This window comes from Pteropus alecto, unplaced genomic scaffold, assembly GCF_000325575.1.
Source record: "Pteropus alecto unplaced genomic scaffold, ASM32557v1 scaffold146, whole genome shotgun sequence".
NCBI classification, from domain to species: Eukaryota; Metazoa; Chordata; class Mammalia; order Chiroptera; family Pteropodidae; genus Pteropus; species Pteropus alecto.
The window spans coordinates 27,289,426-27,315,425 of NW_006442107.1; the positions used below are offsets into that span (position 1 = coordinate 27,289,426).

General features: G+C 33.4%; 2 protein-coding genes across 5 annotated transcripts in view; one reads left to right on the forward strand and one right to left on the reverse strand.

Moving 5' to 3' along the window:
• The window catches only part of METTL4 (methyltransferase like 4), a 37,023-nt gene extending 34,395 nt beyond the window's left edge, over positions 1 to 2,628 (reverse strand). Inside the window, exons 1-2 of one of the 3 annotated variants that reach the window (XM_015595722.2) lie at positions 2,549 to 2,628; positions 243 to 645 (exon numbers count right to left, since the gene is read on the reverse strand). In XM_015595722.2, coding sequence (XP_015451208.1) covers positions 243 to 638 — 396 coding nt within the window. In that variant the 5' untranslated portion in view covers positions 639 to 645; positions 2,549 to 2,628. The other 2 variants (XM_006920049.3, XM_006920050.3) reach the window with 2 other exon arrangements.
• Positions 2,629 to 2,662: 34 nt separating this feature from the next.
• Positions 2,663 to 26,000, forward strand: part of NDC80 (NDC80, kinetochore complex component) — a 35,142-nt gene continuing 11,804 nt past the window's right edge. The window contains exons 1-12 of one of the 2 annotated variants that reach the window (XM_006920052.3): positions 2,663 to 2,773; positions 3,558 to 3,667; positions 6,442 to 6,519; positions 9,234 to 9,357; positions 9,446 to 9,618; positions 10,271 to 10,373; positions 12,773 to 12,862; positions 15,090 to 15,183; positions 16,256 to 16,362; positions 17,112 to 17,256; positions 19,832 to 20,037; positions 24,170 to 24,322. In XM_006920052.3, the coding sequence (XP_006920114.2) occupies positions 2,690 to 2,773; positions 3,558 to 3,667; positions 6,442 to 6,519; positions 9,234 to 9,357; positions 9,446 to 9,618; positions 10,271 to 10,373; positions 12,773 to 12,862; positions 15,090 to 15,183; positions 16,256 to 16,362; positions 17,112 to 17,256; positions 19,832 to 20,037; positions 24,170 to 24,322 (1,467 nt within the window). In that variant the 5' untranslated portion in view covers positions 2,663 to 2,689. Of the gene's footprint in view, positions 2,832 to 3,557; positions 3,668 to 6,441; positions 6,520 to 9,233; positions 9,358 to 9,445; positions 9,619 to 10,270; positions 10,374 to 12,772; positions 12,863 to 15,089; positions 15,184 to 16,255; positions 16,363 to 17,111; positions 17,257 to 19,831; positions 20,038 to 24,169; positions 24,323 to 26,000 lie in introns of both variants that reach the window. The other variant, XM_006920051.3, reaches the window with a different exon arrangement.

The following is a 26,000-nucleotide window of genomic DNA, read 5'->3' on the forward strand; positions in this document are numbered from 1 at the left end:
CTTAATTTAGAGCATTCACCTCTGAACCAATTTTGCTTACTTTTAAAATACACAAATATTATCTTCTAAAAATGGTAAAACGTTAACAAAGAGTTAAAAATTACTCTGCATATGCTAAAGTCTTCTTATGCTTTACTGATTTTTCTTTATTCTTAGTAAATCACGAGATAACTTTGAGATACTGGAATGATGTTTCTTTTGTATTTTCTGTAGAAATAGAAAAATTTCTCAAAGCTTTCTACCTTCCCAATAGTAGAAATGGAGATTTCTTTTTTAACATCATTCATAAGATCTGCCTTTTCATTATTTTGTTGACATTCCTTGTGACTAGCTGAAGTTATATAAGGTATAGTGACATTGAACAGTTCAGATCGAAAAGTATATTTCTGTATGAATATTTCATAATTTCTTCCATCACTATTCTCTGGCTTAATGGTAGAATCAGAAGCAATAAGTATCGCAGAGGATCCAAAAGAGGACACAGAATCCACGTGAAGAGAATCAAGGTGGACAGATGAAGTGGGCTTATTTTTACTGCAACAAGACTCATGATGCTGGTGAACTTGATAGTTTATCTTGTTAATGAAAGAAAGATGATCCAATAACCATCCTGATGACAGCTGGTGCACTACAGACATTATCTTCCTTTAAAAAAAAAAGAAAGAAAGAAAGGAAAAAACTCTGAGAATTAGAGACTACAAGTAAAACTCAACTTTCCAGATTAAGTTCTTAAATATTCTGTATTTCAATAAACATATACTTCACACACAAAGGTAGAGTTGATGTGCAAGTAGCTAAACTTGACATGTACAAAGAGAATTAACATCCATGGTATATAGCAGTTCTAAGGAAAATTGTAATGTTTTACTCTAAACTTTTCATTTCAGGGTTGATAATTTTCAAAATGTTCAGCCAATTTGGCCAAAGAGGGAAAACCTGATCTTATTCTGGAATCTCAATTTGATCCTCCTATCCTCCTGAGCCCTGCATAGTACTTGGATATAGCCACTAGGTCTACATAGTCTAAATCAGGAAGTCACTGATTCCTTTAAAGGTCTAAGTGTCCTGTCAAAGCAAAAAATACTGTATTACCTATGTGAATTCACCATTTTTAATGAGATAACCCTAGAGAAGATCACAATTTCCAGAGTTGTTGTTAGCATGTCAACTCTTGCCTTTTCAATCTACATTAGCCATAATATGTCAGCCCACTTTGCAGAATCATTTCCTTACTTAACCACAGGTACCAGTGGATTGCAAAAAGGGTAAAAGTAGACCAAAATGCAATTTTAACAGCACATCAGAGGCACTAAACCATAGCAAAATTGCAAGGTTACAGAGTCCAGATCTGTATTGGTTCTGAACACTCTTCCTCCAGCAACTAGGTTTTTCAGAACTTCCTAATTTTTCAAAAGATAGTTTTCAGTTCTAGATAATGCTTACTAAATCTAATGTAGTGGATAACTTAAGGAGTGGACAGAACAAGATTTACATGTGACTAATAGCACAGTTAATACTAGTAACATTTAGATTCAAACTTCTAACTCCACATATTAGCTTTATGACCATGGAGAAGTTATCTCAGCCACAATTTCATCATTTTTATGACATCTAGAGTGCAGTCTAGAGAATTTAATGAGATAATCTACATGAAGTGAGTAGTGACTGACACAAAGCAATTGCTCAATAAATGCTGATGGTGATGGAAATTTTGGTATTGGTCCTTCCTGATTCAGAGTCACCACTTATGGTGAGGAGGTCCCGTAATGCAGTGGTCCTCCATCTTTTTGGCACTAGGTACCAGGTTCCCCTATGAGAATATAATGCCTGATAATCTGAAGTGGAGCTGAGGCAATCATGGGCTAATGCTGGGGAGTGGCTACAATATAGATGAAGTTTCTCTTGCTTGCCTGATGGTGTTGGTAGGCGCTAGGGAGAACTAGAAATTTAGATGGGAAGACCCAAATTCAGAAAGGACGCATCTAAAATTACAACTCTACTTAATGACACAATTGCTACAAGACCCATTTATCCAGACTTTGGCTCTGAGCTTTTCTCCCACTCCCACCACTCTCAAGGGATTAAGCAATGTTTTGTCTCTGAGTTCAAACTTAGAGAAGCAGGAATGCTATACTTTAGCAAGCAAAATAATACTATGTTTAGTGCACTTCTCTATAATACTCTCCTATTCTCTACTTCAAACAAGCAAATTAGGAACCCAGCGCGACCTCGGAGCGACTGCGCCTAAACTCAGCAGTCACTATCTCCTACCTCACCGCTTCCCTTGTCAGAAAAGTGCACGCCACCTTCCCAGACTTGCATCACGAAAACAGTACCCATCTACATAGTGGTCACGAAAGACACATTTTCAGCGCACAAGGAAAAAAAAAATCTTTTCTAAGAGCCAAAGGGCGCGACCATGTTGCTGTACGGATAAAGCTTTTCCAGGGGCACTTACAGCACTCTGCCGCTATTCAGCGGATTTAGAGAGCTAGGATCTTCATTGCTAAATTTAAGGGTCGGACCAGATTTCGTAAGGGACGCTTACAGTGCCTGGGATATGCCAGTAAGCCTGGCGAGAAGGCCCGTAAAACAAACGCAGAATTCCGGCGACAAGGAGCCCCCGCGTAAGAGGATGCGCATGCGCATGCGCATGCGCGCGCGCTCGTGCATTACACGTGATGACGTCATGGGCGGAGATTTTAAAATTCTAACGGCGCTGGCGGTTGAATCGAGGTGTTGGTGTTTTAGCCGCAGCAGTCTTATCTATCCGGTAATTGCACGGTTTACGGAATTCAGTTTTGGGGTCCTGTCAGGAAACTGGAAGAACGGTAACTAATGGCTTTGGATTAATTTTGTTCTGGCAGTACTGGTCTGGAGGGAGAAAGCAATAGCGCCCACAACGTAGAGGCCCTGAGCGGCAACGTTTTAGTGTCTGCTGTTGTGAGAAGCCTCTGGGCCAAATCTGCTAGGCTCTGGGTTCCCGGTAAATTTCTACTGGCAATGATTTCCCAAGGGAGAAGGAGAGGACCTAGGGGGCCGCTGATGGGGAAAAGAGAGGCCGGAGACAAGAAAGGGTGCAGGGAGAGGAAATGTTTGTTGTATTTGAGATACTAGTGTAACACCTTGGTGACTGTGTAAGGAGTACATCTGAAAGTCGTAAATCTTAAGACTACATTTCAGGTGGAGATTGGGTAGACACATAAGTGAAAGTGGAAAAGTCGATTAGGTGTAACAGCGTATTGAAGAAAAAAATAGGTGGTCAAACCAAGATGACAAAAATAATAAAATAAAATATCCGAGATGTTCTAAGTTAAATTAGAGCAGCCAAAGAGAAGAGACAAAACAGAGCCTCTTAGTAGCTATGGACCAACTGACAGAAGACTGCTCAAATTGATGAATGTCTGTTGGAATTTCGGATTAACTTCCCAGGGAAAGATTATCTTGAAGGAACAGTGAAACTTGGCTGCCTTTCTGTTTGAGAATAAAGATAATAGTTGATGCTTAATGCACCATCTATGTCTGGAAAGATTTTAATACTGAATTCATGAATGCAGGTCAGAAGCATGAAGCGCAGTTCAGTTTCTACCGGTGGTGCTGGCCGCCTCTCTATGCAAGATCTAAGATCTCAAGACTTCAATAAACAAGGCCTCTATACCCCTCAAACGTAAGTACCTCATGCCTTATCAACTTGGTCAAAAAATTGCTAAAGGTGGTTAATAGAAAGCTGTAATATAAGTGATGTCAGGATGAATCTTCTCTGTTTCCAGCGGTACCCAATTTGCGGTCAATGAAGCTAAGAGTGGTTATATTACTAGGTGTTGTATTTTATCTAATTTGTTCCTTAAATTTTCAAAGCTATGTCTTTGCCAAGGACTGTTAATGCCTTTCAGTGATCTTTTTTTTCCCCTAAAAAGACTGTTAATGCCTTTCAGTGATCTTTTTTTTTCCTCCTTTATTCTAGAGCTTGTTTGAGCAGGCTACATGGAATAACTTTCAATTTACTGAGGTGTATCCAACTAGCGAAGTTCTCAATCAAAGGTATTATTTGCTCTGACAATAAGCTGCTGTTTAGTAGCAGCCTACAGAATAGCACTTCTCCAAACTATTTCCTCAAGATTCCCTGGAAAAAGGTGTCCAAAAGAACTTGCTATTGTAAACTAGTTTTCTCTATAAGTGATTTCCTTCCAATTAATTAATAAAAGGCTTTTAGTAAGCCACTATAGAGCTGTATCAATCCATCTCCAATACCAAGTGCCAAAAAAAATTCTGAAATGTTCTAAATGAAAATTACATGGGCCTGAAAGTGAGAGAAAGGCAGAACAGTTAGCTGTGGGCCAGCTCTGACAAAAGATTGCTCACATTCCTATATATCTGTTAAAATTTAGGATTAATTTCCAAGTGCCTATTTCTGCAAATATCCAAAAGAGATAATAGCCAGATGCTATCAAACCCCAGGAGCCTCCACTTGTTATTTTCACATTAGCTTGCCAATCTGCTACCCACAGCTAATCCACAGAAGTAGATACTTCTTCCTTGCTAACTGTTCCTATGCCAGAGCTGGCCCCACATCAGCTTCTACCACCCCCTTTTCCTATAGCTAATGTAAATTCTTTCAGAGCAGCTCACATCTTCCATCCACAACCCCCTACTTGATGTATAGAAATGCTTAACAACTCCAGGACTTCGGATATGTTGTCTTTTCACCTAGCCATGCTGCTGGTAGTTCATACTTTATGCCCAGGACCTGGTCTTTCTTGCTAACAATAGCCTAATAAATCTTTTCTTTCTTTTTTTATTTTTTTTTTAAGGTCTTTAAGCCACGGAAGTTAAGATTTTTATTTAACACAAATTACATATTATTTGCTGTTTTTCTTTAAATTTTTAATTAAGTTTATTGGGGTAACATTGGTTAATACAATTATATCATTTTCAGGTGTGCATTATCATTTGACATCTATTGTGTGTTTACCACCCAAAGTCCAGTTTCCTTCAGCTACCATATATTTGATCCCCTTTACCCACTTCGCCCTCCCCCTAAACCCTACATTTGACCCCCTTTTACCCCGTCTACCTTCCTCCTTCTCCCCCAGCCCACTAGTAACCACTAGTCTTTAGTCCTCTGGTAACCACTAGCCGATAGTCCATGTGTCTCTGTTTGTCCTGCTCATTTGTTGCTTTTAGGTTTATATCCCACATATAAGTGATATCATGTGATTTTCAACTTTTTCTGTCTGGCTTATTTCGCTCAGCATGATTATCTTGAGGCCCATCCATGTTACCACAAATGGCAGTATTTCATCTCTTATGGCTGAGTAATATTCCATTGTATATATGTACCACAGCTTCTATAGCCAATCATCTATCGTGGACAAGTGGAATTGTTGGATCATATGGTAGTTCTATTTTTGATTTTTTGAGGAACCTCCATACTGTTTTCCATAGTAGCTATACCAACTTGCAGTCCCATCAGCAGTGTATGAGGGTTCCTTTTTCTCCGCATCCTCTCCAACATTTATTATTACTTGTCCTGTTGATTATAGCTATTTTAACAGGTGTGAAGTGGTATCTCATTGTAGTTTTGATTTTCATTTCCCTAATAGCGATGTCAATCATCTTTTCATATATTTGTTGGCCATTTGTATGTCCTCTGCCCATTTTTTGATTGAATTGGATCGGGATAAGTGTCCAGGTCCTCTGCCCATTTTTGATTGGATTGGATCATTTTTTTGTTATTGAGTTGTATGAGTTCTTTGTATATTTTGGATATTGGGCCCTTATCGTAGGTGTTGCTTGCAAATATATTTTCTCATTCAGATGATTCTCTCTTTACCTTGTTGACGATTTCTTTTGCTGTGGAAACTGTTCTTAAATTACTTAGGTTTACATAGTATGAGCCTCTGATACTTTTAGAAATTTGAAGTATTTATATTATTTCTTCTGAAATCAGAAAAAATTTTTGTACTGTTACACATTATGTACACCAAAAGATTTATCTTGAATTCTATTAAAAATAAAAGGCTACCATTGTCAACGTTTTTGGTCTGTAATTTAGGTAATGTATGTTCTTAAATGTTCTGCTAAAGCACAGGCCTTAAGAGAAAAAAAATTTTAATGTAGCTATCATTCTATGATTGAAAATATTCATTTTTACGTTTTTTTCTTTTAAAGTTGTTATCCATAAATGTCCATATTTTAAGATAATTGAAATGTAGATATGGGGTTTTTTTATTCTAGCTTTCTTTTTTACCATTTTAGCATTACAACTTATACTATGTTAGCATAATCCATTTATAACAGTTGCAATTGTTGCTAAAAGTTTTCATAATTTTCAATTATTTTTATAGGTAATAGAGAAAAGATGTTGGTTCCAACATATTTCCAAAAGCTTCTTGAACTAATATTTATTTTGAAGAGTTTGTTTTTCTTCTTTTCTTAAAGCAAAGAGAAGCCAGCATTTGGAAAGTTGAATATAAACAAACCCACATCTGAAAGAAAAGTTTCTGTATTTGGCAAAAGGTAATGATCTTTTTTATCAGTTCTAATGAAGGGATTCTTAAAGCCATGCATTCGGCTAAATGCTCTCAGAGTACAAAAAGTTAAAGGGCATGGTCCCTTTCAAGAGAAAGTTATAATCTAGTTTTCTTCTATTTTACATGATTGAAATGGTTATATCTGCTTTAGATGATGCTAAGAGATGTATCAGTACATTCGACCACTATTTCGTTGTTACGAGTGAATAGTTAATTGAAAATTCTATCCCTGGCTTTCTGATATGTGGATTCATAGCATTTAAAATTAGGAGGAACTGTCATTTGTTCAACATTTTAGTCTCAGACCTTTTTATGCACTTAAATAAATATTAAGGACTCCAAAAAGCTTTTATTTTGTGGACTGTATCTATTGATACTAACCTAAAAAATTTTTTTAAAAATTTTTCAAAAACAAAACTATTTCAATAATAAGAGTGTCATTGTTTTACATTTTTGCAAATCTCATTAATGTCTAGCTTAATAGAAGATAGATCCTTATATCTGCTTCTGTATTTAATCTTTTACAATATCATTTACATCATATAGCCAACTTCTGTAAAACACTGTACACTCATGAGAGAATGAGAATGAAAGGAGCAAATAACATCTTAGTTTTTTGTTTGTTCCTTTTTTCAAAAATAATTTTGACTTCTCAGATCTCCTAGATCACACTTTGAGAACCACTGTCTAGACTAGATCATTGGTAGCCTATGCTCGAGCTGGGGCAGGATTGACTGTTAAGGGGTATGAGACATTTGGGGTAGATATGTGATAGAAATGTTCAATATCTTATTGTGGTAGGGATTACACAGGTATATACATTGTCAAACTTTATCAAACTGTACACTTTAAACAGGTACATTTTATTCTAAGCAAATTGCACCTCAGTAAATGTGACTTTTAAATGAATTATTCAATCTCAAAATTGATCAAATAAACTTCTTTTATCTCACCAAAACAAAATATAACTTTAAGACAAATATGTTTGTTCAATTGGTTTGAAAATATTTAGAGATGAGATATTTGTTACCTTATGAAAAGTCTTTGCCATGACACCAAGTTAGACTGTTTTGGGTAGTCATTTCATTTGATGAAAAATCTCAAGGCATTTTTGTAATATAACTTTCATCGTAGAAGTAAACTTCAAAGATAATGATAATTATAAAATCTAACATTTGCAGACATTTTTATAAACCAGACATTATTTTAAGTGCTTTATCTATATTAACTCTTAATCCTCAGAACTGCTCTATAGGTAGATCCTGTTATTGTTTCCACTTTATAGATAAGGAAATTGAAACACAGAGAGGTTAAGTAATTTACCCAAGGTCATACAACGAATAACAGAGATAGAATTTGAAACCACAGACTGGTTCTAGATCCTATGCTCTTAAACTATAAGCTGAATGATAGAGTATTTTGATTGGTTGAGAAATTCTCTTATAATTTAAAAAGATATGTATTAGTGTAGTTTTGTATAGACTAAGAGTTGAGTCTATACATGTATTTCTTTTATAGTGAAAAAAATAAAGGTTAAACAATAGCAGTATGAGGAAAAGTGGTTCTCAAATTAGCAAATTCTCAAGCTAATAAATCAGGACAATGGAGTGAGAGGGCCCAAACTAAAGAACTTTTTAGATCCTGGTCAAAAGGGAACTTGAAAGCAGCAAGCCAACTTGCAGAGAGACGTGAAGTGTTGATGAACAGAGTTCAGATACTACAGCAATATTCATTGTACAGTCATCCCTAGGTATCTTCTAGGGATTAGTTTCAGGATCCCCTGCGGATAACAAAATCTAAATATGTTCAAGTCTCTCATATAAAATGACATAGTATTTGCATGTAACCTATGTGTATCCCCCTGTATACTTGAAATCATCTCTAGATTACTTCTAGTGCCTAATACAATGTAAATACTAGTTAAATAGTAGTTATATTGTTTTGGGAACAGTGACAAGAAAAAAAGTCTATATATTCAGTACAGACAAAACCTAACTACATAGTGCATGTCAGCAACAATATAATTTTTTGTTGTTAATATTTTCTATTCGTATATGGTTGAATCTGTGGATGTGGAACCCACAGATATGGAAGGCCACCTGTAATTCAGTTTTCTGGCATCTGTCCAATAAGGAAAACTATTGTTCAAAGGAACAGTAAACTACAATGGTGAGCTAAATTGGGCCCCATTGGTAGGCAAAAAGGAACCACTATAAAGATTTAAACAAATAAGATTTTGTTTTGGGAGAGAGCCTTAGAATGGAGCACATATGTTGTAGCCATTAATGACTAAAAGGTAGCAACATATATGTTTATGGTAAATTAGCAATTAGACACATAATATTACATGACACAATTGTTAATGAGAAAAACAAAAGGACTTAGGATATTGAATAGAGTTGGAGAATTGTTGGTGCAGAAGATCTAGTGACTCAAAATACACATTCTTGGAGGATGGTGTATGTGTTTGTGTTAGTAATGCAAAGCACGAGAAGTGTATTTTTTTCCCACCTCATTTTATGCTTTGCTCTTCATTATTTGCTCTGCCTTGAATAAGAGAATTCTGTTTAGTTAAATAAAAATTAAAGTATTATTGAACTTTAGTATTTGATGCTGATGTTAAAATAAAATTGCCTTGAAATAATTTAGATTTGACCACAGAAGGAAATAATTTTGACTGATTTTTAAAAATGTTTCCAGAACCAGTGGGCCTGGATCCCGGAATAGCCAATTTGGTATATTTTCCTGCTCTGAAAAAATCAAGGACCCAAGACCACTTAATGACAAAGCATTCATTCAGCAGTGTATTCGACTACTCTGTGAGGTATTTTATAATTTTAATTAGTCTAAATTGTGACTATTTTCTTAGGTATTTTTTAATAATTTTTCTATTATAAAATGTTTGATATTAGTTTCTTACAGAAAACGGTTATGCATATAGTGTGTCCATGAAATCTCTACAAGCTCCTTCTGTTAAAGACTTCTTAAAGATCTTCACTTTTCTTTATGGCTTCCTGTGCCCTTCGTATGAATTTCCTGACACAAAATTTGAAGAAGAGGTTCCAAGGATCTTTAAAGGGCTTGGGTTTGTATATTATATTTCTTACTAGCCTAGACAGAATGTTGGAACACAGAAGAATCAAACTCAATAAATTTATAAAGATTTTGAGTTAGAGAAATAATGTGTTTTAATGTGTTCACTGTGGGCAGCATATGTGGGATAAATTGAACAACCATTTGGAAGTTGTTACGAAACTATAGATCATAAGGCCCTGAACTACTGAAGTAACAGATAGAATGAGCTGGATACCACAGATTTCATAAATGCAAAAAAGACAGGATTGAATGCTTGATGAACATGGGGTGAGATGAAGTCAAAAGGTCTGTGAAGAGTAAGCATTGGGAGGAGTGGATTTGAGGATGAGGAGTTGTGTACATGTGGATTGTTGTATATTTAATTCGAAGAAACCAACGATCTTTTAGGAGAGAAGTCTAGCATATTGGTTGTAAATCAAGTTCTGTAGCTTAGGGATATATAATCACAGAGAAGAAACAAAAAAATACACAAAATCATTTACAAGTAAGATGACTAAGGACAGAATCTCAACAAATACTTCTAAACAAGTCAAGACTGTTACTATATACATGGAAGTTTTTTAATATAATTTCTTGCTTAACTTAGACATTTTTATAAAATTAGCATATTATGTTAGCTTATTTTTTCTAATTTTTCATAGGTATCCTTTTGCATTATCCAAAAGCTCCATGTATACAGTGGGGGCCCCTCATACATGGCCTCACATTGTGGCAGCCTTGGTTTGGCTAATAGACTGCATCAAGGTATTTAATTTCTCATTTTAAAACGTGTACATAGGAAAGATTATTTTTCCTCGAGATATTTCTTTGTTTCTCCAAATCTTGCTTTTGTCATTTATCTCAAAATCTGCATCAGTGTACATTTTTCAGAGCATATTTGATTTTAAATTCTTCAAACTGTTAATACGTGATTCCAGGGGTGAGGGGAAGGAAGTACCACATTGACAAGGAGAGTATATGTTTTCATAAGGTTTTACAGCTCAAAAAAAAGTTAGTAGGAAGTTATTTCCCCCACAACATTTATTTCTTTTCCTTTTTTATTTAAAATTCATATATATTGCAAGAAGATTGGAAAATACAGAAAAGCATACACAAAAGGTGATGTACCCATATCCCACAATTCAGAGACAACTTAAAACATTTCTTTGAAATAAAGTTTACAGGTACATTTTTGCTTTGAAAATTATGTATATTTTTTAAACTTTTGATGCATGATGTCAAATTTCCCTCCAGAAAATGTGCATTAGTTAAACGTTTCTCAACAATATGTGAGCATACCCATTTTCTACTACTATAAGCATTATTGTTTTAAAATTTTTACCTATTTGTAAGGTGAAATATTGCTTATTTTAATATCTATTATTAAAGCAATTATGTTTTGCTTTATATGGTTTGTCATTGATATTTTTTAACTTGTTTGTGCATACTTTTTTGACCTATTTTATATTTCATTTGCTTCTGCTATTTGAACTTTTACCTATTGAATTCTTCATATATTAATTAAGCTTATTGCTGTTTTTAATAATTAACAACATGATAAGCAAACATGATAATTTTTTCATTTTGCATTTTTTTGTTTTTAAACTTGGACATTTTTCACATTTATTATTACTGTCTTTTCATGTCTTTTGCATTTTTTTCCTTATTGATTTGCAAGAGCACCATTTTGTACATCAAAAATAGTCAAATTGAAATTACCTCATGCATATTGTGCAAGTTTTTTTTTCCTTTTTCTTTTTGATTTATATGCTGTATTTTGACTGTTCAGAAGCATAAATTTTTATCTAGTCTAATGCAGTCTCTTCCTTTTGCATCTTCTCAGTTTCCTGTCCTATTTATTGCTTGAATCCTTAAAACTAATGTTGTCCTCCTGACATTCTCTTGGCCATCAGCTAGCCCTTAACTAAATGTACACAGGCACTGGGTAGATGGATTTTGAACCAGAAGACATCCTGGTACATTCAATCCATCAATTGTTAAGTTAGGAGTAGAAATCCAATACCATGGTCCATTAATACAACTCAAGTTTTACTGAACTTTAATATATAGCATTTATGTATTCAATTTGTCTCTCCTCGGTGATACCCATGAACATTGGGTAGCCACCTCTCTGCTCCCACCACCAAATATCCCTATTGTCTCTAGAACACTTTACCTTTGCCTAAGTAGCTTATGTCATTGTCGTGTGGTTGAGAGATAGCATTTCCACAGTGATACAGGAGCTTGTGGATTACCTGTTGTGGCTTCTGTTGGCAAGGGAGCTCCGAGATGCCTCCAAGTCTGTTATATGTGTTGAAATCTCTTCCTTCCTGTCTTAGTTTGAGATGGTGGAGCTGAACACACTAGCAATTTAAGAATCAATGAGAGACTCCCCATTCAGGAATCTTATATATGAGTGCTAGAATAAGAAAATTTAATGAAATATTTTCAGTAGAAACTGAATTCTTTTACACTTCTAATGCATTGTTTTTTATCTTAGAAACTTTATGTTCATTATACTAGATATACATTGATATCGTTACATTTTATAGCAATTTCATTTAAATTTTCTAATTTTTTTCATTTTGAAAGGTTATATTTTTTAAACAAGGTATAAAAACAATATTCCAAAATGAAATTTCTATGCATTAAAAACCTTTAGCCATTTTTCTTTTAGCTTGTAAATTATAAATATCTGAATGTTTTGCTATAATTTATTATCTGTAATCACTTTCAAGCTTAAACAGTTGTATTTCTGAAGATTTTAGTCAATACATTTGAGCACCAAAATTAAGTTCATATAAAAGAAAAATAATTATTATTGCTTCACCTTTTATGTGGCACATCTGTTTTGGATTCTCAGAGTTACATTAAAATGTGTACATATGCTCTCATAGGGTTAATAAGCGTAAAGTTCAGCATATTTTTCTGTATAGAATAAAACTAAATGTGGAACCCATTCTTTTTTAATCCTAAGGATTTAGTTACTAAAATATCAAAAGGAGATATATTTTAAGTCTCCATAGAATAATAACTCCTGAAGAGACTTTCAGTCATTCAGTAATGTAAATGATTCTAAAAAATGACACTAAAAATCAGTTGACAAAACATGAAAGCAATGTATTTTTTTCATAAACTTAATATCTTGCTTGTGTATTAATTAGTTACATACTGCCATGAAGGAAAGCTCACCTTTATTTGATGATGGACAGCCTTGGGGAGAAGAAACTGAAGATGGAATTATGTATAATAAGGTACCTTACATTGTTGTAAACATTAAAGTTATCTTGATATTATTAATTTTTTTACGTTTATTGGGGTAATTATTTTAAGTTTATTGGGGTAACATTGGTTAATACAATTATATAATTTCCAGATGTACATTATAATTTGACATTTATATATTCTATTGTGTGATTACCACCCAGAGTCCAGTTTCCTTCACTTTCCATATTGATATTATTAATTAAATGTGTCACGATTGAAATTAATATTTTTTTATAGAACTGATCTTTTGCTTTCTGAAAAACTTCTAAAATTGATTTTTGAAAATATTAGTCTATGGATTTACTCTTGGTATCACATTGTAGTTTCCTGAAATTAACTAGGCACAGAAATTTGGAAATGTTAAGTAAGGAAAAAATTCAAGTCAATTGGAATTAAGTCATGACATGTTATTGTTAACATATACACATAACATTTCTTTTCCCCTCTTTTTAGAATGAAGATACCAATACAGCAACATTATTTTAATGTAATTGTTAATACAAAATATAATAGATTGTGTCTTAAAATAGTGCATGGGGGTTATTTGTTTCTTCTGTTTTGCCCTTTTTAGTTTGACATACTGCCACTCAGATCAGAGTTACTACTTACAAAACTAAACAGACAGTCTAAATTGGTTCCCAACCCACACTTTATTCAACCCCAAACAAAAAACTCACCTTCCCCTATTTCCTAAAATTAATGTAAATTTATATATATCCTAATGGAACAAACTTCAAGGAATAAAATTATAATGTTAAGGTTAAACATTAATGTCCCATAGCTTATGTAAAAGACCTATTATCATGTGGATTCCTAAGAAGAAAAAGCATTAACTGATCTAATTCTAATCTTCACTCTTTGGAGCATTTTTTTTTATAAAAGAAGTGGAAATAACCAGTCTCATCTTTTATTACTACCTGGGAAATAGTTCAAAGATGTATCCACTGACTGACATGATATCATTGCCTTTTTTTTTCCTTAAACGAAGAATAACCATGCCCCTTTACTATTTAGCGATGATCCCTGATGGAGCAGTAGCTAGAAAGAAACTTCTCCTCTCGTATGTGTACTGGACTAGATTTATTTGTACCTCAGTTTTCACCCAAATATATTTATAACAACACCTACTAAATAATAAATTTTTCAACATTCATTTTAAAGGCTAAAGCAGTAAAAGTTATTCTTGGTATTTTAACAATTATTTCAAATGACGACATATAGAGAAGCACTTTTAGTAACCAAAAGTGCTGTTTTTAAAAAGTTATAAAAGTATCCAACTTCACCAGATTCTGAGCTTTATGGGTCCAGGAACTCATTTCTTTTAATCTGCAAAATCAAAATTGACCAAACTTAAAAATTCACTTTTATAAATTCACAAGAGACAGATCTGAAGTGGAATGAAAACGTATTAACATCAGTGGTACACCTTTCCCATTACAGGCATATACATACTGCCTATTCACAATACCCCTTCCATGTCAACCAAGTAATAAGAAGGTTGCTTAGTAAGGAGAGAATCAGTGCAAAGGGAATTGGTTTGTCTTGAGGGATATTTACTTCATTTAGGCTATGGAAAATTCTGATCAGCCGTCCTTGCCTCCTAACAAAATATGCATCTTCAGTGACCAAAACAACTCATAACTGCAAAATATAGTATTGCTTTCTCCTGAATAAATATTAAGAATGATAGTTTTCTACTGTTTAGATCTCTACTAATCATGCCATTTTTTAGCCTGAAGTTACAGTGTAATTATAGCCTTTATTAATTACATTCTTGTTTTTATAACTAGACTTTGTCAGTTTATTTCAATTTATATGATTAATGATTTATTTACATTTTCATAAAATAGATTATCCTTAAAGACAATTAAGTTTGTGCATTTTATGTTTAATTATATTTATTATTAATCTTTCTTGTTTGGCCTTCTCAAAATTCTGAAGGTATGGTTTCTTTACTGTTTACTAAATGGCACCTTTATCCAAATTTAAGTGTTGTTTTCATCCTTAGTATTCACATTAGAAATAGCAAACTGAATAAGTCTGTGCTGCATAATTAATGATATAGTCTAGGTTCATTTCTCATTTATAGTTCCAATAGCTACTTAGTATTCCTGACTTTTATTTTTTTTAAGTCATTTAAATTTCCACTTAGAAAAGTGAAATAAACTAAATAGAGAATCATGTCTTTGTTTTAAATCTGCTTAACCCAACCAGTTGTTCTTGGACTACACCATAAAATGCTATGAGAGTTTCATGACTGGTGCTGACAGCTTTGAGGAGATGAATGCAGAGTTGCAGTCAAAGCTGAGTAAGTGTTATTCCTTGTGTGCTTGCTTTTGGTCATTTATTTAACTCTGCCTGTGGAGTTGTAACTTAGCTTACCATTACCCAATGTTTACATGAGCTACTGACTTTAAATTATTTGGATGCCTCCTGAGTTTTATCTTCATCGTTTCCTTAGTGAAGAGAAGTAATAGTTAAGCAAAAAGAATACTGGCATTGGAGTCAGACCTGAGCCATATCCCTTACTGTCTATATGACCTTAACAAACTACTTGTTAACAAAGTTTTGCAAAATTAGATGGCCATGTATATAAAGTATCAAACAGTACCAGGAGCACAGAAGATAATCAGCAAATGTTATTCCTCTTGAAGAATAATATTTCTTTGATATTCTTGCTTTACTATTTGAGAAATTAAAGCACCAATTAGTCGGAAGACCTAAAGCCCCTTTCAAAATTTGTGACAGTTAATGGGCCCTTACATTTCCAAAGAAAGAAATTTTTTATTTTTCTGCTCGGCTATAATCAATCTAGTGACATTCAGTATTTACTGGCTAACTAGAGGGGGGTATTTTACATTTTCATTCCTTTTACTGAAATAGACTTGTATATAAAATGCCAGAGTAGTAGGTAAAATAGATAAATTTAAGATGTGTAAAGCTATTTATTCTTTCAAAGATAATAAAATCAATCAAAACAAGAGAAAATCGCCTTGCCACTATTAGCACAAAAGGTGAAAGCAATCCTTTATGGTCCCATGGGCTGTACCTTCCTGAAGAGTAAGCAAGATAATTCTAGCTTCCCCACATGAGAAAGGGAACAAGATGAATAATATTTTGTTTTAAAAGAGGACAGTTCATAGTGATCTAATACAGAAAGCATCTACAGAGAAAAACAAAACAAAGTAAGGAGGTACAGAGTATAACGGAGAAAAGGGAACAGTTTGCTGTTTGACAGAAAATAGGTTGTCCTTCACTGACAGTGTTGTGCCAGAGATCAGAAGGAAATGAAGGAGAAAGCAGTGGTGAAAGCCTGGGGAAGAATGTTCCAGGCAGTTTTGAGATCTTATAAAGTTTTGGATTTCGTCTCTTGTCTCCAGAGGATTTATTTAATGTAGATGCTTTCAAGCTGGAATCATTAGCAGCAAAAAACAAAGCACTGAATGAACAGATTGCAAGATTGGAACAAGAACGAGAAAAAGAACCGGTTAGTAAGCATGCTTATCTTTAATAGGCTTATACACTTATCTCTTTGGGACTCCAGGATCTCCTAATCAAATACCAGCTGCTTCTTTATCATAATTAAAAGATTAATTTTAAATAGATTAACAAAATAAACTTCTTAAAAGTTAAAATTTTTGTACAGATGATAGAATTCCCAAGGAAAGCATGTTTGGTGTCTCTGAAGCTTTACATTCCCTTGTGATCAATCAGTTTTAGACTAATGATGTTCAGAATATGATGAAAGAGGCTTACCTATTTACATAAAACCAAAAAGATATTTTGAATGAGGTCCCCATGTTATACACCTCTAGGGAGCCCTATTTACAAGAGGCTCTGAGTTTTTTAGTTAGTGGAAAGGGTATGATAATAAATGGGTTTGTATAATATATTGTATCCTAAGGGCTTTCTAATATCCAGATATCTAATTTTATTTTGTGTGTTATATTACTGAAGCACCTAGACTGTTATGTAAAATATATGATTTTAAATTTCTGTGCTTTTTTATTCTGGCCCTTGACTTTTCCTATTCCAAACTTAATTCTTGAAAAGTACTTTTTCTTATTAGGTAATAACTGTAAAGTCCCCTTTTAGTTCTTTTAACTCCTTCTAAAAGTGAAAGGAAAATTCTAATTTACCTTTCTCTAAGATGAATTTAAATAATATCACTTTACTTTCAAGTAAAGTACAGAATTATTATTGATGAGAATAATTTAATGTTCTTTTCTTTTAAAGAATCGTCTAGAGTCATTGAGAAAACTGAAAGCCTCCTTACAAGCAGATGTTCAAAAATATCAAGCATACATGAGCAATTTGGAATCTCATTCAGCCATTCTTGACCAGAAAGTGAATGGTCTTGATGAAGAAGTGTCTAGAATAGGTAAGCACAACTAATGCTAACAGAGGTCATTCAGATTGGAATGGGGACTTATGTGGGATTTATCACATATAGAGACAGCTTTTCATCGATGTCTTTTTTCCTTTCATGGTAAATAGCTGTTGCAAACTACCTAGTTTTCAGTGCCTTCTGTATTAGTTCTCTGAGGCTGCTATAACAAATCACTGTAAACAACAGAAATTTATTCACTTACAGTTTTCTAAAGGCTAGAAGTTATAAATCCAGCTAGGCCAACTTGCTTCAAAGACTGTTAGGGGGGAGTTCATTCTTTGCCCCTTCCAGCTTTTGGTGTCAGATGGCATTCTTGTCCTTGTGGCCGTGTCACTTCAATCTCTGCCTCCACTTTCACTTTGTGTTCTCTGTATATCTGTCTCTCCTATCTGTTAGTTTCTCTTTGCCTCTGTCTTTTAAGGACATTTATGATGGCATTTCAAGCCCACCGAGATAATCTGGGGTAGTCTCTTCTCAAAATACTAAACGTAATCACATCTGCAAATCCCCTTTTCCAAAAAAAAAGATGATGTTTGCAAATTCCAGGAATTAGGACTTCCTATCTTTGTGTGGCCATTATTCAACCTACTATACCTTCTAACATGTTTTCAGGCAACTGATGTTTTCGAAGCCAAGAAGGACCTAATTTAAGAACATATGCTGCCTAAATAAAATATACATTTTCTTTTCTACCTTGTAATTGATAAGCCAAATTCTTAAATCACTGCTGGCCTCAGGCTGCTATAATTATCCTCCATCACTACCTACTAAAATACTCAGCAGCTTAAGCTGACTAAAATTACAATGAAAAGATGCAAGTACTACAATTTTTATGAAGCAAAAGGCAAACTAAAGAAAGTTTGTTTATAGCCTATGTGTTCCTAATCTTGTTTTCATAAACTCATAGATCTTAATCATAAAACTCTGAAAATACTGTGGTACATAAATTGATCAATACTCTGATGCCAGGAGAGCAAAGGAAGTTACCTACAAATCACAGGGCATGGGACAGCAGTTACAAAATAAATAGCTATGTGGACCTACTGTATACTATTTTCCCAAGTCTTTGCCTACTTCTATTTATTCTTTTTGGATTTTACAGGCTATATCTGTCCCACATAGGAGTTGTGTAGATTGTCCTTAAGATATTTGATTTAACTTTTAGTTTATGGGATATTGATTATCTGTCAAGGATAATAATTATCTAGGTTGTTGGCTGAATTGGTTTTTGTCCAGATAACTCCGATTATATATATTAGATTTGCTCTAAACCAACTCTTTAGATAGTTTACATTTGGCCCCTAATGTTTGTTCACCATAATGACAAGGAACCATAGACTAATTTCTTATAGCAATGTTTGTCATGCAAATAAATTGGCACTTTATAATAATAATAAATCCGTGTTTTTATTGGTATTTAATCAAGAGAATTTTTATACTTCTATTTTTATGTGAGAATTTTTTTCCATCAATTACAAACTCAGTAAGAAATACTTCAGCGATAACTTGCCACTCCAGAATGATTTAGTTTGAGATAAAAATTTGACAACTGTTAACTTAAAATATTTTTATTCTGAGTATTTTAACTCTATTGATTATTTAAAGCCTTCATAGCTAAAAGTGTATGACACATATCTAAACTGTACAGAAACTATGCGTTGCAGATTTTTTACGCAGATTCCTGTATAAAGTTTTACTTAGCCCAATCATTAATTTATTTTGAGCTCAGGTGCAGAGCTTTCCAACAAAAGTGCAGTGAGAGCTGACAGTAAAGCTGAGATCGTGACGCTCTCAGCCCTCAGGATGATTTTTCTTGGCTTCTTTGGTCATGAGCATCCTCATCCATTTATCCTACCTTGCTTAAAAATGCTGTCATATTCTTTATAAGCTATAAGTCACAGAGGTTAAAAAACACTATTCTATATAACCCCAAATATTTTAAATATGATAACTTCTCCTTTGCATGAACATTTGCTGTTTGCACATTCCATATTCTCTTGATACAATGTAGTTATTCTTTATTACAAATTTTGGTAAATAGACAAAGCAAGAGCCTAACTACTATAGTTACTATAGTTACTTAATTTCTGATGAAACCACTGAAATGTCAATGAAATAAAAATAAACATGTATTTTAATATAAATATTTTTGGGCTTTTTGGCTTATTGCAGAGAATCATGTAGGAGTATAAAAAGCATTTGAGTTGAACATTGAGTTGTTCACTTAAAAGAATTGTTACACTTAAAAATGGTAACTCAAAAAGCATTTGAGTTACCATTTTTAAGTGTAACAATTCTTAATTGTAATTATTATGTGTGAGATCTTTTTTTTTTTTTTTTCATGTAGCACTTTCTGAAAACCATAGCCAGTAGGGAAATAAGGTTCACATAAAACAATTGTATCATCTTTCAAGAATGTTATTAACAAAGTGGGATCATATAGCATTAATCCAAAAGAGAAAAACATACATGTGTATAACTTGGAAATTTAAACACCTTAATCAACTCTACTTAATTTCTTTGTGAGAATTGAAGGAACTTAACAAATTTGTTTTTTTCAATACAGAACTAGAATGTGAAACAATGAAACAGGAGAATACTCGACTACAGAATATTGTTGATAACCAGAAGTACTCAGTTGCAGACATTGAGAGAATAAATCATGAAAGAAATGAATTGCAGCAGACCATTAATAAATTAACCAAGGACTTGGAGGATGAACAACAGCAATTATGGAATGAGGAGCTAAAATATGCCAGAGGCAAAGAGACGGTATGTCATACCACTTCCAGAGTGGCAGTTCACCAGAGCTGACCTTTGTAGAGGTCTACCCCAATTAAGAATTGAGTGTGTAGAATAAGTTGGCTAAAGAGGTAAAAAAAAAATTTTAGCATGAACATTTTACTAAAACACATTCATTGTTTTATGTCAATTCAGTAACACCCCAATTTCTCTCAGTCAAATTTAAGGTAGCTCTTTTTTTCAAACAATGAACCAAGAAACAAAAAAGTCTTTTAGGCTATGAAAATAATTTTCATAAATCTCATGCCTTTGATTCTAGAAGAGGATGTGAATTACCTCTTCTTCATTTACCTATTTTCTACTCAAACATTTACTTAACATCAGCTATGTACCACATACCATGCTGGGCATGGAGGAAATAAAGATAAAAAAGAAATACATTCTCCCCTCAAGATACCCAATCTAGTCGATAGTTTTCTATCATGAGTTCGGACCTCAAACAGGGTACTAAGGAAGCATATAATATACCTAACCCAGATTTAGTGTTTAAGGTGTGGGAAGATGGATAAGGTGATTTTTAGAAAAGCTTCTTTGAAGAGATAACACCTGAACTGAATTGGGAAATATACAGAAAAATTAGCATAGCAAGGATAGAGGAGTCAACCAACAAAGGAGTATATGGAAATGCTCAGAGAGAAAACAGCATAATGCACTCTGGGATCATAAGCATTTCATATGATTGGTGCTTAATAGCAAAGGATGAGGGCACAGGTGAGACTCAAAGAGATAAGTATAGACCAGATAGTGAAGATCTTTTTCATGTTTAGAAGTGTGGACTTTATCCAAAAAGCTCTAAGAAGCCCTTAAAATTTTTAAACATATATGAAATGATCACATTTCAGAAAGATCACAGTTTTGGTAATGTGAAAAATGGATTGGAAGGGAGCAAAACACTCAGATAAGGATTGTGGCAGTCATGTGCTAAGAAAAGGCAAGCTGAATTTGGCTAATGCTACTGGAGATTCAGAGAAATAGGTGGATTCTGGCTACTTAGGAGACAAAGTGGAAAAGACCTAATGATAGAAGCGGGAACAGTTCTGATATCAGGCTTGGGTGATTGAGTAGCAGTAGTGCCACTCACTCAGCAATAAAAGAGGGGAAGTTGCCAATCAAGAATGGGGATGGTCTACTGGACCTGTTGTGCCCACTGGGCATCCAACTGAAAGTATCTAATAGGCTATTATTATATAGGTCTCAGCATAAACTATCTGGCTTTGCAATATAGATTTGGTGAAAATCAGTATGCAATATATTGTGATTGAAGCCAAAGGGTAGATGAATTCACCAAGGAAGAATACACAGGAAAATAAAACTCTGGGAACACCATCTTTGAGGGGATAAAGGTCTTTTAAGACAGGCCTAAAAGGAAACTAAGGACTCACCAGAAAGGTCAAGAGAATAGAAGCTGAGAGAGAAAAGATTCATGAAGCAATCAGCATTGCCACATGCAATAAAAGGATTCAAAAGTTTCTATCAAATTTAGTAATAGCAGGCACTCATGACCTCCATCAAAACCAAATTATTTGACTTCATTTTAATTGTATAGGTAGTACATTATTGTTTCAGCCAACATTGTTGAGAAAGTAGGCTTACTATGTGAATTTCTAGATAAAATCTGTCCTTATTGTTGGCAATCTTTTATAAATGTTCTATACTTCTGCCTTACTTAGCTATACACTATTTACGCCTTTAAATGTAGTTTTCAGTGTACGTGAACTTTTTCTTAACAATTTAGCATAATCATGGACATGACACCAGTGTATTCTAAAACAATATAAGTTAACAGGTTGTCTAGGGACATTTTTCCTATCAGTTTCATACCATCTTTTTCTGCTACATAAACTATTTTCATTCCTAATAAAAGTTATGTAAGTCAGGACCTTTTTTTAAGAAAAGGAAAAGAAAGCATGTCTTTAAAAAGGGGTTTTTTTAGTAGAGAAAAACAGACTAGAGAGTTTCAGAATTGAGTTTTTATTTGAAGTTTTTCACACTAATATTTTCAGTTATACTATTTATTGGTAGATGTAGGTTAGGTCTGAAATTTTAACATCACTGAGGAAAATTTAGTATTTTAGTCTAAAGTAATTTTTTGTTTCTTTGTTTTGTTTTTTTAATCCTATTACTTGCAGCACTTTCCTTAATACAGTATTTCTTATATTTATCACCATTGTTAAAATGAAAAAAGTAGTTCAAACAAAGCAGTTGTTTTTGCCCAGGGGGCAATACTGCTTTTTCATCCTGGTCACATTATAAAGTACATTGTAAACATAATGCAAATAGTTTCTTAATCAGATTTACTTTTGTGTTATTAAAAATCTGTATTTTACACACCTACATATGTAATTCTTAATATGGACTAGACAGTATGAGAAATAAGCATTACCTCCTTTTTTGTCCGTATTTCACTATACTTTTGCTTTGCTTTAACCATCTATACCCCCTCATCTTCCTTACTCTCTAAATAATCTCTGTTCTCGTGTGTTAAAGGAGAAAAGTATACATTTATAAGAAATAGCTTGGGGTGCTGATCCATAAAGTTTTTGAACCTAGAATTTGGTAAACCTTTGTTTTAGCCCTGAATTTACCACCACATGCCTGTCACCTCAGTGTGTTATCCAACTTCATAGCCTCAGTTTCCTTATTTATAAGATGAAGTATGGTTAGACTAGATTGGTGAATCTGAAATGAGTTCCTTCAACAGTTATTAATAAGTATATTTTATCTTTTAAGCACTATGTGGGAAAGGGGAAGTTAGAAATCTCTGGACTAAATGAACTCTGAGCTTAACTAGCTAAAACTAGCTGTACCAAAAAGAATGCTGTTTTTGACTTGGAGGACTAGGCTAGAAAATAAGATTATCTAGGAATTAGGTAAGCAATGTCCTAATGAGAAATCAGAGTAGGGCCACAGACAGTGAGAAGTAAGCCCTCGCATAGTAGGTAAGAGAGATATTAAAGAATGATGGCAGAATGCAAACGTTCAACATAACATGAATTTCATCCATCATCTGCTGGACTAATTTTTATTCCACATGCCACCTCTACTGATGGTAGCCTTCTGGAGCTCTTTTGAGATAGACATTGAGTGTGCATCTAGACTCATCAAGAAAGAGTATGATCAGTTGGTTGTGGGAAGGAGAAAGTAGAGACACATGTGCCACATATTTGTTCTTTCTACAGTTAGGCATGATAAAGTACATGGTTTGTGAAGGCTGTTTTCATTAGATAAATAAAATGGTAGTAAAGAACAGAAGAAACTACTCCTAGTACCATTTTAGTATTAGGACAAAACAGACCTACATACCTTGGTAGTCCCTAGAAAGCTATGTAACCAATTATAGTAATTGAAATGACTTTCTGATTCATTAATGAGAAATCTTATATTTAATAAGTTGAATTTTTTGAGAGCTGATAAATTTTTAGAAATAGCAAATTATTTAAGCAAGTTCCAATGGGTGCTTTATTGCATTTTTGCACTCAAAGTATTTATTTTTATGGATTGGTAACAGCAGTTAGAAACTATGCATTAAATGGAGGAAGCAGTATGAAAATAAATTGCCAAGACTCTGCAAATTTATTTATTTAATCAAATATTAAGTATCCGCTATATGCCAAGTACTGTTCTAGGGACTGGGGATGCAGCTGCTTTAATGAAGCTTACATTCAAGTAGTGATGATGAAAAAATAAATAATATATGTCACAGAAATGAAAATCCTTAACAAAATTTGCCAATATATTATCTTTGGTTTTCAGTAGTTTGACTACGATGTACCTAGGTTTGGTTTGCTTTGCTTCGTGTTTTTTCTTGATGTTCGCTGCACTTCTTGGTCCTATAAGTTTTGTTTTGTTTTTTTTTTAAGGAGGGGAGTGAATTTTCATTAATACCTAAATATGGACTCTTCTTCCAAACTATTTATCAGATAAAGAGAAGAACAGTAGTATACTGTTTAATAATTATAGTCTTAGAATTATCCTACAAATTTAGTGTGAATAAAATCTTTGTATTTTAATTTTTGTGTAAAATTGCAGAAATGCCTGTTGAAAACCATATGGAATGGTGCAGATTGTTTTTAACACTGCTTTTTGTGTTTTATTCTTACAGATTGAAACACAATTAGCAGAGTATCACAAGTTGGCTAGAAAATTAAAACTTATTCCTAAAGGTGCTGAGAATTCCAAAGGTTATGACTTTGAAATTAAGTTTAATCCTGAAGCTGGTGCCAACTGCCTTGTCAAATACAGAGCTCAAGTTTATGTAAGTAATTATGAGTACTTCAAAAAGTTTTTAAATGATATGAATGATGGCCGATTCAAAGTTTAAAAATTTAGCATGTCTATAACTCAGGACTAAATAAAAATAAAAACGAAACCTTTTATCTTCCTTCTTGGTAGTAGAAATCCTTCTCTCTATCATATCTTACTCTTGGAATTATAATACCTTTTCTCCTCTCTACTTACTTTATCTATTCAACTATCCAATTAAAAAAAATGATTTGATATAAAATAGACACCAAGATTATAAAGGTAAAAATGACCTGACCCTTGCTCTCAAGTTGCTACTAATCCACTCAAGGGAAAAAGATATAAATAAATATTTGTACTTTATTAGAAGTCTTTATAAAGTATGGTAACAAGATCAATTCATCCCAGAATGAAAAGAAAACTCTCCATGGAAATGGCGAACCTGGAACAAAATCTTAAAAAACTTATGGGGATGGTCTATGGAAAAGAGTTTTCAGGCAAAAGGACACACATGAAAACATGAAATATAAAAGAGTGTTACATGACTCCAAAAATCAATGATGAAAAATCTGCACCCGATTTTTAAGTATGTCCAAGAATTTGGGGAAGAAAATTTTTTAACTGCTCTACTGCAACTTCTCAGTTATTCACAAATTTTAGTATTTTAATGGCCTCCAAAAATGTTCGTTTCTAAAATACTTAATTTTTGAATATGAAAGTGTTATTTAAATTCAAAACCTATGTATTTTTCCCTAGAGAATTATTTTTCCTTCAATAAATTATTTAGTATATAACATATTCCATATCAGCTAGGTGCTAGGAATAAAATACCCAGAAAGATACAGTCCCTACATTCCTAGATATTACAGTTTATTGGTAGATAGACTTTGATTAAAACAAGCTAGACTCATTTTCAATAGAAAAAACATGCATCAAGTAAACATTTAGTCTTTAACTGAATTGTTTCTCAAACAATAGCTAGGAAAGGTAGGTAGACAGGCAGAGTTTACTTACTGCTATTTTGAGTAGTTTGACATGACTAGTGCAAGAAAGTAATTACTTAAATAGCTGTAGGAAAGATTACCCATTGCAAAAAGAATACATATGCTCAGACAAAAACGAAAAAATTTTATTGATCTCTGGAAATAGTTTTACATAATAATAGAACAATAAAAATAGAAATAGCATCAAGAAGGTGCCACTCCAACTGCTATATGTAGTATTTGAAGAAAAGTTCTTAGATTAAAGAGGCCATTGCATCTTTAGAAATAAAGCAGCCAGAATTAAAACCAATAACTTTAAAAGACCTACTGAAAACATGGTAATGTACAGGTTTTCTTTTGGAGTGATGAAATGTGATGGTTATACAACATTGTGAATTACTAAATGCCACTGGATTGTATACTTTAATTTTATGTTACATTTATTTTAACTTCATTATTTCTTTATTTTAATGCATAAGCTTTACCTCTATAAAAAATAATAATAATAATGGAAACAATGAAGTACTGTGTTAAAATAAAATTAATAGAATAGACTATAAACATAAGAATTTCAAGCAGGTAAAAAGTTCCAAGTAGGTGAACATGTGGAGATGCAGGGAGAGTTGCAAAGCGAAGAGAGCATGAAAGCTTCGCACCCCTTCCGAATTACCTTTCCCTGTATATCTCCTCCATCTGTCTATTCCTATC